Consider the following 11763-nt stretch of genomic DNA (forward strand, 5'->3'; position numbering starts at 1 on the left):
CCTTCATTCATCTTTTCTGTGTGTACAAGTAAAATCAACCTAGAAAATCTTCCTCAGCTAAGGGTCTTGATTAATAACAAGCTGTAGCTTTGTGCTACTTGTTTTGGTGGCTGTTTCGATCATCCATCCCATCTCCTCCTCTGTGTCTTATAGTCGCAAAGCAGATGCAGTCATGTAAAATGCATTTACACCGTACACTCACTGCTATCCTGCTGAGGCCCTCTTGGACTCTTGCCACTTGGGCATGCTCCACAGGGTAGAGGTCATAGCTGTCACACTATTTTTAAAACTGGGAGCTGGATTGCTGGAATGAAACTTGACACTTTGTTGCTGTTAAAGTTTTTGTGTGTATGTGCAGTTGTGTGCACTACTTGTGTCCCTCACTCCCTTAATGTTTCTACTATAGGCCATACGTGTGTTGAGTGTTTCTGAGCTAGTGTGTCCGAGAAATGGCAGTGGCAGCATGTAGACATCAATGGAAACCCAACAACAGGTGTGCAAACATTTGCTAAGCCCCTAAAGAACTGCAAACAAGGATACAACTGTCTGACCCAGACAGTCGGCCTATGATTTCATGTAGGATGCTATTACTGGCATCTTGATCTTAAGCTGCACTTCCCATAGTGAGGTTTATGGAGATTTAATTGATTATTCGTGGAAACCAGCGTCAGTGTCGTCAGTTTGGATAGTAAATGATCTAGAAGGAATGCCTGTTGAATGGTGGATCAGCAAACTGGGATAGTTGGCCTCCGTGTATATGTATATGTTGGGTCTGGAATTAGGTTAGGAAACATAAGATGCTGCAAGGGAGAGCGAGAAAGAGAGAGAGATGGGAAGAGAGCGTTAGTTCTGCGTAAAGACGTTACATCTCGACGTCTCTGTTGGGGAAGGGGTGAAAGAAGAGAAAGAATATTAAGAGGGAACAGAGAACTGCTCGTATGACTAAAGTACGACTTTATGAAAAGACCCACAGCAGACACAAACAGACCGGACACGAGGAGCAGTGACGGTTCCTGCGCCTGCCTTCCCATTTATACGTCATCTGTTTTCATGAACCTTTTAAAGTCCTTGTCTGGATTTTACGCACGATGGATCAGGACCATTTCTTTTGACAGTTTTGTCAGATCGAGTATGGATTTACCATAGAAGAATCTGTGTGGGGTTTTTTGTTGTTGTTGTTGTTGTTGTTTTGAGAACTTTGACGCACGGCTTTCTTGTGTTTGGATGAAAGTTCAAACAATATTCCTCCAAGCATTTTGAAGTGTTTAAAAACCTTTTTTTATATATTTTAAATTGCACACTAGTGCCGCTCGCCTGATTTCTCAAGTGAACATCAGTATCACATCTCGCCCCCGGTCTGTACCCGTAATAGCAACACAGATCGCTTAACAGCTTCACGCGCTGACACCGGTGCCTCCTAAACGGCTGCTGGTTCTGTATTTGTTCCTTCTCCCTTCTGCTTTGAGGGTGTTTCTCCATTCTGGACGACAGTATTACAGAGAAATGCTTCCTCTCTCCCCTCTTCTGCTCCTTTTCCCCGCTGCGCTCTTCGTGGCCGCGCAAAGTGCCGGAGACCTCCACGGCTTCACCTTCCCCGGTGGGAGCGCCGGTTTCGACCCTACAGGTATGCAGCTACTGTTTGATGCCTCCAGCCAACGAAAGGGGAAAACTGATTCATATAGGGACGCTTGGCAATGCTGAGAAAGTCTTTCATCGCCAACTACAGAAAGATAGTCTGTCATGCGTCTGTTTTGAAACTTTTCATGGTTTGTTTTCATTCTAACTTATTTTAATCCTGCATCTAACTGATAGAAATTAAAATCTCGTTTAAATAAAAATCTCACGTGACGAAATTACCTTGTTTTATTACCCCTTTAGTCCATTTTGAACGACAGAGTGAGAAAGCTCCATTTACCCACTGAGAATAGCTGACTTTATCATTATAACTGTTATTATTGTTTTGTTTTGTTTTGTTTTGCATTATACTTTTAATATGTGCTCCAGCTTTAGAAATGTGGGCTTGGGGTGTTTATTGATACTGTCCTCACTGACATTTAAACCACCTGCTCACCTGTGGTAAAGGTTAAACTCAGGTCATGTGTGGAGGTCTTGAAGGGACACCAACAATACACATTCATAAACACATAAACACACACACACACACACACACACACACACACACACACACACACGTTTTCCAGTCACCTCAGAGCACACACATCATACATTCCCTGAAAACTTAACCCGACCACTGCTGGCCTAGCCAAACTAAAACTACATTCACTCCAACATTAAGTCAATTCTTCACCCTAAAATATAATGATTTGCTTTAGTCCTTGAAAGGGAGGTGAGCCCCCACAATGTGTCTGTCTTTACAGATTTGTGTCCTCACAACATGAGTAATATACGCACACACACACACACTCTCTTCTGAGGGCCTTTGCATACACCGCTGACATTTAATACCCTCTACAGCTGAGAGGTCTCCTCACTCTTGAGAAATGCAATTTTTATCAACAACCAAGAGAACAGTGACTTTGCTGTGTACATTGATATACATCACCTGGATGTGTGAACAGTGGAAAAAGTCTGCATCACATCATTACTGTCAAATGTCTCCATTTTTTCAGGATATTGACAACATCAACTGAAATGTGACTGTTGAGACATTTATATTTTAGTTTTGAATGAACAATTCCTAATAGCTGTCTTGAAAATAACAGTTCACATATGAAATGTAACAAATGCAAACATTGAACAAGGAAACAGTCATTTGATGCCATTTCACTCCCTAGATTCAATATCTGTTGGGCTTTCTACGTCTAGAAACCTTCTTATCTGCTTTATCTCGCTATGTGTTGGTCGTGGTCACAGAATTGTCTCATGCTCGCGTACTCTTAGGGTCGCCACTTTTATTAAACATGTGGGAGTTACAAAAGCATTTGTGCTAGATGGAATAGAAAAATATTAGTTTTGAGATTATGCCAGTATTTTTGCAGGGTGCTGAGCAGTAAGCAATTATTATAATTTTTTTTTTTTTTTTTGACCCAGACATCACTGTTCCCTTCAGCTGAATTCTTCTTTATATTGTTGGCAGCGGGTGTTACTGGAGCTGGCTAATAGTGGGTTTAACTAGCTCACCTTTGACCCCTCAGTCCATTGCCCATCGGAGCACCCGAGCTCTACAGTCACAAAGACAAAAATGGGCTCTGACTCAGTGGACAGATGACGGAAAGCAACGCGTCATCTTCCCGTCCATCAGTATTCCTGCCTTCTCGTGCCGGGAACATACCGTGACTTAAAGCCTAATTACAGTAATTTGGCTACGATTCCACCAGGGAGTTCTCACTGCCTCAGCATTATGTACATTCTGTACGCATTTTGATTTCTTTTATAGTGTGCTGGAGTTAGGGATTGAGGCTTAAACTCATCGGTCAAACATATTTTTGTGATGACAATCTGAGCCACTCTTGGAGGGACATAAGGGAAACAATATGTTTGTCTATAAAGTTTGCTGTTGTCTTCCTGGTTTAAGTTTTCAAGTTCTATAGTACAAACAGTAACATGACAAAACTTTTCAGTCTCTAGTTTCAAATACATCTGCCTCTTTTTATTTGAGATTTGAGAACTATGTAAGAGTTCTGGTATTGACTGACTAGACACTGTTCTATAGGAAAAGTCATAACTTCAACCCTTTCGTTAAAACTGGCTTAAAAATGCTTTAAACGATTGATGTAACAAAAGATCGTTACAAACATTTTGGACAAACAAAGTTCATTCTTGAACCTTGAAACACCCACTGACAAAACACCCTCACCTAAAGGTCAGTGTAGGTAATAAATAAATTCTGAGGTGAGATTGTTAATTGTCAACAATGTGATTGCACTGATTGTGTCATTGATTTATTATCCATGCCCCATCATTTTAATTTTTGTAGATAGAAATGCCGCACTTTTTTTTTTTTTTTTTTTTTAATTATTTCATTAGTTCAATAAACTTCGGGTTTTCATTTTAAGCTTTATTGACAGAAAACAGTAGAGATACACTGAAAACACAGGGAAGGAATGTGAAAAATGTAAGAAATGTCAATCTCCAGAATCAAAACGGTGATGCTGAAATTACATGTGTCTTACTGCACATATCTTAACCACTTGAATGCAGGACGCCTTGTATAATGCATTAAAATACAATTAGCAATTGGTGATTCAAATGAAGATTTTTAAAGAAACTGCTGCCTCTGACACACAGAAGAAAGAATATTATTGATTGTGCACTTTCTGTATGAGCTAAAAGGAAGTCTTGGTACTGGAATGATGAGATGGTTGTTCCTTGGGTCTGCTCTAAAAGTAGCAGTGGACGCACAAACTAAAATCTATATATTTGCTGAATGAACTGGTTAAGCTGGATTCATGAACAGATGACATGTATTCTGTGGATAAACTGAGTTAAATAACGATTGATATGCCATTGCCTTCTCCTCCCATGTAGACCCCTGCATGGTGGTGTCTCCACCATGTATGAGCGAGGCTGATCGCTACAGCCTGGACGCCCTGCGGAGCATCCACCAGATGATGGACGACGACCAAGATGGCGGGATTGAGGTGGAGGAGAGCGTGGAGGTACAAATGTTGCTCTTTCTGAAAATTTTTGTCTCATTTTCTGAGTTGCAGTGAATCTCTGTTCGCATGTGTTCTTGTGCGAAAGAGACAGACAGGGCAAAGTAGCGCAACAACAGGTGTCCTGGCTGGTGGAAGAGTCAAATGCTCCTTCAAGGATAGCAACAGTATAACTTTGCTTTTGGCTCAGTGACAAAATTGGTTTGCACTAATAGAATACTGTAACACTTGTGACCTTCATAGTCATGCTTAAAAGTATAACTGCTCGTAGTGTTTCCTGACTCGACTTTCCCTTATTCTTCAGCCAGTTTGTTTTAGTTGCCACAAACGACTTGACAAGATATGCTGGCCTCAGATGCATTATTGTGCAAAGCAGGGAAAAAGCAGAGAAGACATAACTAATAAACTTTACTTATTTGTTCTTAAATATGACAAAATTGTGTTGTAAAAGAGTGTTATAGATTATCAGTCAAGCCCTTTTTTTGTCAAGAGAAAAACATTTGGTTAATTAGCCCAATACAAGACTTTGCTCACTGTTGATGTAAAAAACGGATGATTTTTAAAGTTCATTTGCTGTTCAAATTGCTGTATATGGTTGTCTATATGTGTGTAAAGACATTTACTGTATGTAAGCATATCAGCACAAGTGCACAACTGTGCATTTGTGATTTGTGTCTTCTGTTGCACATTTGTTCTCTTAATTTTACAATTTCAGAGTAAATAGTCTGTAAAGTATCCTGCACAGAGGGTCTGTTAGTGTCTTGTTGTCTGTGGAGTTGGTAGTAAACTCAGAATTCTACAGAGCCTTTGCCTTTCAGAATGCAGTTCAGGGATAAAGTATCCAGGGGCTCGGGTTGCGGTAGCCATAGAGATGTCAGGGAAGGGGTCTGGGCTCATCAAAGTCCCAAGGTTCCACTAGCCATCATATGAAGCCTCCGTTTACAGCCAAGAACACATTCCAACGCTGCACTGCCACACACATGCAATCACTGAAGTTTGCAATACACACCAACGCTCCTGCATCCATTCTAAATAAACGCAATCTCAAAACACCCACTAGTTTTTTCCGAGGTTGAAATCCAAGTACAAGATACATTACAACACCCACCAAATTTATATTGGACAGAGATAATGTTCAGATAACATTATGTACTCGTGATCCCTGCCCTTCTTTTTTTTTTAAAGTCGTTTCTGAATAAAGGTCTTTATTTTCACTTCTGTACTATTCTCTGCTGTTGCAGTTCATTATTGAGGACATGAAGCAGCAGCAGACCAACAAGCACAACAACCTGCACAGAGAAGACCAGCACATCACAGTGGAGGAGCTCTGGAGGGGATGGAAGTCGTCTGAAGGTATGCATGTATGTGAGGCAAAGTGTGTGTTTGTGTCCAAAGGTATCAAGTTCTACTACTAACTTTTTTGTGTCACTTTTCAGTACATAATTGGACTCAAGAGGAGGTGGTCCGCTGGCTGAAAGACTTTGTTGAGCTGCCACAGTATGAGAGGAACTTTAAAGACTTTAAGGTCAATGGAAACACACTCCCCAGGTGAGAATATCCAACGTGAATGTATGACTAATTCTCAGTAAAAACAAGGCATTTGTTGTTGTGTGCCACATGAACACTGAACCGGTTCTGTCAATGGTATCTGTTTACAGGATTGCAGCTAATGAACCTTCATTTCTGAGCATCCAGCTCAGAGTTCAGGACCAGAGAGATAAACAGAAGCTCAACATCAAAGCTCTGGATGTGGTTCTGTTTGGACCACCTACACGTAAGAACAAATCACCTGCTCTCTCCTTCCCTACTCATATGTCTCTTTAGTATATTTGTTCCTGGTTTGCCTATTGCCTCTTTGTCGTACAATCCTACTAAATCTTCACTGTTTCTCAGATAAGCTCCAGTAGTTTCCCTAAACCTTTCATTTAAAGTCAGCATTAATGGATTGATCAGTGAACACAACTGCTAAATTTGCTCACATTTTTGTTCTGTTCCTAATATCTTGTCCACTCCATTAACAAACGGGAAGTGGGTACACTTTTACATATGATGCAGTAGACCACCACCCACTAAGACTTCAATAACAAACATACAGTAGAATTATTAGCTTTTTGAAAACATCAACAAAAACTTAAAATTTCATTAGATTTCACAGCTTTACCTACTAAAGTGGTTAGTGAGTGTATGTACTGCATGGTACAGCTACCGTCAATGATCGTTTTTTTCATTCAATCAAAGGCCCCCCTCATAACTACATGAAGGACCTGCTACTCATTGTGTCAGTGGTGATGGGAGTCGGAGGCTGTTGGTTTGCTCAGGCCCAGAACAAAGCCAGCAAAGTCCACATAGCCAAGATGATGAAGGATTTAGAAAGTCTGCAGAGGGCTGAACAGAGCCTCATAGACCTACAGGAGCAGTAAGCATCCAGTAGTTTTTCTTTGTCAGTCGCTTGCCTTTACCAAATTGAGTTTGATTTGTATATTTGAACTAAAAGTATTTTCATTTACTCAGACTGGAGCAAGCCCAGGAGGAAAAGCGTAATGTGGCGGAGGAGAAACAGAACCTGGAGGAGAAGATGAGAGATGAGATCATGGGGGCACAGGAAGAAGCTTACCGTCTGCACGAGCTGAGGCAGGGAGCGGTCAGTGAGCTCAGCCGCCTGCGATATGCAGAAGAGGAGCTGGAGCAGGTAGACGCACTGTCATCTTTGTTTGGAAAGGTTTAAAGATGTAAAGGATTTACGCTTAACTGTGTTCTTCTACCCACTGATTTCTAACATTTATCTGATGCTACTTCTCCAGGTCCGTGGAGCACTGAAGCAGGCTGAGAAGGATATGCAGGCTAGTTGGACTGCCTCAGAGGTTCTTCAGCAGTGGCTGCAGCTGACACATGAGGTAGAGGTTCAGTACTACAATGTTAAAAAACAGAGTGCTGAACTGCAGCTTGCTACTGCCAAGGAAGAGGTAATGCATACAAACAGTATATATAAATGAAAAACATATTTATGAATGGAGCCAATTTGTACAATTCCTACCTACATGCCTTCAAACTAGTTTGCGCCTGTGCTTACGTGCAGGCAGAGAGGATTAAGAAGAAGAGGAGTTCTGTGTTGGGAACACTCCATGTGGCCCACAGCTCCTCTTTGGACCAGGTTGACCACAAAATCCTGGAGGCAAAGTGAGTCACAAAATGACCTGTGCAGATTTTGTTTTTGTCTGTCATAATAAATATGTAATATCTAATCACCATGTCTTTATATCATCCAAAGGAATGCCTTGTCTGAAGTAACGGCCTGCCTGCGGGAGCGCCTTCATCGCTGGCAGCAGATTGAGCTCCTCTGTGGCTTCCCCATCATCAGGAATTCTGGCCTAGCAAACCTTACTGCCCTGCTCTACTCAGACTCAATTGCTCTGGGGTTGCCTCGAATGCCCCAGTCATCTTGTTCATGTCACAGCTCCATGCATGGATCTATAGAGGATCTCTTAGAGGAGTCTCCAATCTTACCACAGATGCCAGGTAAGAGACAGAGATAATGTTTTTTGAGTGTTCAGTCAGTTTGGCACCTGGTGCTAAAAGTGGTAGAATGTAATTTGTACAGTTTTTGTAATCATCTAATCCTTGATTGACCACTCTTGTCTTGTATGGAAACAACTTCAGTTGTTCTCCACTCATTACATGTTTTTTTTTTTTTTCTTAATTTGTCAATATGTATGTGGGATACAACCATAGCATGTATGGTGTCCATAAAAGACTGTATGAAAAATACAGACTCTATAGTAGAAACTCATTGCAACAAAAGTGAACACTGTGATTTCTGATACATAAGTTAGAAAATATATAAGCTGTGAAATAAAACTGAATACACGTGATCAAATTGGCCTCTCTGGCTTCCACTGATTCTAAATTGTCCGTAGGTGTGCATGTGAGTGTGCTGGTTTGTCTCTCTGCGTAGCCCTGCGATAGACTGACAACCTGTCCAGGGTATATCCTGACTTCGCCCTAAGGCAGCTGGGATAGGCTCCAGCCCATCCGTGACCCTACAGAGGATAAAAAAGTGCATAAACATGGAAATGGATGCATAGTTCTAAAATGATCATAGAACACCAGAACGTTCTTAACTTCTGACTTACTGACCAGGATAACCACATTCAATACATAGTCCTGACAGTGAAGCATGGAGGTGTGTCTGTCTGCATCATGACTCCACACTGAACAGGATTGCTGGAGGATTTTGACTATGATCACAAATATGAAAAATGATACAGGCTGGTCAATGACCAACTAAAAATCAGTCAAAACACATTTATAGCATACAGAATGAGCCTTAGCACCATTAATCAAAGCTGTAGTTGCTGTCCTCCTGAAGTGATGCTACACAGTGCGCTGCCTTCACAATCAGTCTTGAAAAATGGGCAAGTGCATTAGACTTGGGACAGGGGTTTTTAGTGGAAATCTGAGTTCCAGACATTGCATAACATAGGCTTCTATGAACAGCATCCAAGAAAAAAACCTTTCAATTCTCTTTGGCACAAAACTGCAAAAATTGACTTTCCGAAAGAATATGAAAATATGCCTAAATAATGTAGGGAGTACATTATTTCATGAGACAAGACCAAGATCCATTCGCTCGGCTCAAATGGGGTTTGGCATGTTTGCCATAAGCCTGACCAGGACGACCACATGGAATGCATAGTCCTGATAGTGAAGCACTGAGTGGGAATATGATATGTGACTGCATGAGAGCAAAAGGCGTTGGGTAGATGACATTTATAGATTGTTCGATACAATTACTCATCATGATAACTACCTACGGCACACTGGCACAAGAAATTCTAGAGGAGAAAAGTGAAAGCTATGATTTGGCCAAGTATTCTGTCTGACTTGAATCCTACAGAACATATTTAAGGCAACTGAAATAAATAGGTAAACCAACTCAACCCGTCTAATGTTGTAAATCCAATCTGTTAGTTTTGAATGTTGCATAAAAGCAAACACACTATGCAAAAACAATGCAATTACTTTAAGGTGACAATTTTAAATCATTTAACATTTATGTGATGTTAAAGTCACTTCTGTTGTGCACTGTTAAAGGAAATGAGTCAGCAACAAATTTTGCTGTGCCACTTTCTGATGTTGCCATGCCTTTAGGGATAAAAAAAAAGTGGTACGTATATGTAACTGCCCCTACACCACTGTCTGTTTCATATGGACTCATCAGTTTCGCTCTTTGTTTAATCTCTGGCCTCCCCACAGTTCCAGTTCCAGTTCCAGTTAAGCGTTCTCCTCGAACACAGGGATCCACCATACGTCGGTCACGTCGTCCCGGTGTCATCACTCAGCCACCAGCCACCACGATCTCCTCAGACCCCGACCTTCTCATCCCCATCCGAGCCCCTTACCCTTGCTATGATGATGAGGAGGGGCTCTTCCTGAAAACTCTGAAAAAACAGTACGTCTCCCCGCCCACAACTTTTAAAGGCCACTTTGGCTTTACACATTGCTTATTTTAAACACCTTTCAGCAACACTTGTGTTGATACCATCTTTGTTCACTCCTTAATTATTTCCTCTCGTCAACCTCTTCTTTTATTCTTCCTTTCTCTTACTAATAGGGATTCCCAAGAGAGGTTCTCAGACTCAGACTATATACCCTCAGTTCCTCTCAGCAAAATGTTTCCAAGTTCCACTGTTGATGCTTCCTCTCGAAAGCTCTATCATGATGAAACTGAGCTGTTTGCAGATAGCCCGATTACAAAGCCTCTGAATAAAGAAGTAGAAGCTGTCGTTGAATCTCCAGTTCGAAAAATTTCAGTGGAAGAGCTTGAAGCATCTGTAGATGTTGCCTACCGGAAGATGGCAAAAGACAAAGCCTTGGATACTTCCTTGGAAACCTCATCTTTAAAGATGTCTGCAGAAGAGTCCCTCCTAGATGCTACACCAAGGAAGATACTGCGAGACAGGAGCGAAGTTCCCATAGATGTTGCACTAAGAAAAGGCATTTCAAATGAGTTGGATGCAGAGTTTCCAGTCAGGAAAATAGAGAAAGATACAATAGGGGACTTGATGGAAATTCCACCAAGGAATACATACAGAGAAAGAAACAATTCACCACTGGATGTGAGAAAGATTTTTTGGAATGAATTTGAAGCCTCAATAGATGCAACACCAAGGAAGATATCAAGAGATATGATGGGGGTTTCAATGGACAGTGCCTCAAGAAAGATGGCAAGAGATGACGCTGAACGTCTGTTTGACTCCAGAAGGATTACGAAAGATACAATGGGAATGTCTCAAGACACAAGTTCTCGGAAGCTTCCTTGGAGTAAAGGAGAATGCCAGCTTGATTCCTCTGTGAGGATATTAGCAAAAGACAAGATGGTTGAGATTGCTAGAACTCCACCAAGAAAGATCTCTCGAGATGAGCTGGAGTATTGTGCAGATACTGCTTCCTTAAAGCTGCTACCCAGAGAGAAACTGGAAGCACTTTTAGATACCTCATCCTCTACAGAAAAGCAAGAGCTTGGTTTGGAGCCATCAACAAGTAGAAGGATACTAAGAAATGAATTTGAGATGCCTGCTGGCTCTCTCAGAAGGAGAATACCAAGAATGCCAAGAGATGACAGTTCCATTGACACTCCCACGGGAAAAATCTCCTGGGATAGAGTTGATGTTCCATTTGAAATACCCAAACAAGTAACACTAAGGGAAGAGTTGGGAGCATCTGAATCAAGTTTATCTCCAGGTCGAACTGGACAGCCAGATCTCATGGTAACTTCCCAGGTGCCATGGAAGTCATCATCAGACCTTTTCACTGCTGGCCCGCTGAGCCAGCTTGTGTATGATGGAATCCTTGAAAAGTCATGCAACTCCACGGCTTCACCCTCAACCAGTCTCTCTGCCTCAACCCCTAACCTGCCTCATAGCAGACTGATGGCAGAGGTGGAGCCACCACTGCAACCACCAAGAGTTGTCGTCCCAACTCCAGCATTGCCCCCTAAGACTGGAGAGGGGAAGATCGGGGAAAAAGAGAAGAGCAAGAAATCCTTAAAGCTCAAAAATCTTTTTAAAAAGAAAAATGATTCAACTCCAGAGAAGCTTCAGAGTGGTCTTCAGAAACTCTGACAATCAGCTGTAAACGTATCATAATA

The 11763-nt window shown here is 41.6% G+C and overlaps 1 protein-coding gene across 1 annotated transcript; it reads left to right on the forward strand.

Annotated features, from left to right (window-relative positions):
* Positions 1–835: 835 nt before the first annotated feature.
* On the forward strand, positions 836–11763 carry LOC103353179 (stromal interaction molecule 2-like). Its single transcript, XM_008276017.1, has 12 exons — positions 836–1624; positions 4489–4619; positions 5858–5969; positions 6053–6164; positions 6275–6390; positions 6855–7032; positions 7128–7305; positions 7418–7579; positions 7693–7793; positions 7885–8132; positions 9870–10065; positions 10228–11763. The coding sequence occupies exons 1-12, from the start codon at positions 1504–1506 to the stop codon at positions 11735–11737; spliced, it is 3165 nt and encodes a 1054-aa protein (XP_008274239.1). The 5' UTR covers positions 836–1503; the 3' UTR covers positions 11738–11763.

The sequence above is a fragment of the Stegastes partitus genome, unplaced genomic scaffold, assembly GCF_000690725.1.
Source record: "Stegastes partitus isolate 25-593 unplaced genomic scaffold, Stegastes_partitus-1.0.2 Scaffold63, whole genome shotgun sequence".
Taxonomy (NCBI): domain Eukaryota; kingdom Metazoa; phylum Chordata; class Actinopteri; family Pomacentridae; genus Stegastes; species Stegastes partitus.

Bases quoted from the DNA above. Each gene is read 5' to 3' on its own strand.
- LOC103353179 (XM_008276017.1), top strand. From the start codon at position 1,504: ATGCTTCCTCTCTCCCCTCTTCTGCTCCTTTTCCCCGCTGCGCTCTTC. The intron at 7,306-7,417 runs GTAGACGCACTG...CTACTTCTCCAG, and splicing joins CAGAAGAGGAGCTGGAGCAG to GTCCGTGGAGCACTGAAGCA. The intron at 8,133-9,869 runs GTAAGAGACAGA...GCCTCCCCACAG, and splicing joins AATCTTACCACAGATGCCAG to TTCCAGTTCCAGTTCCAGTT.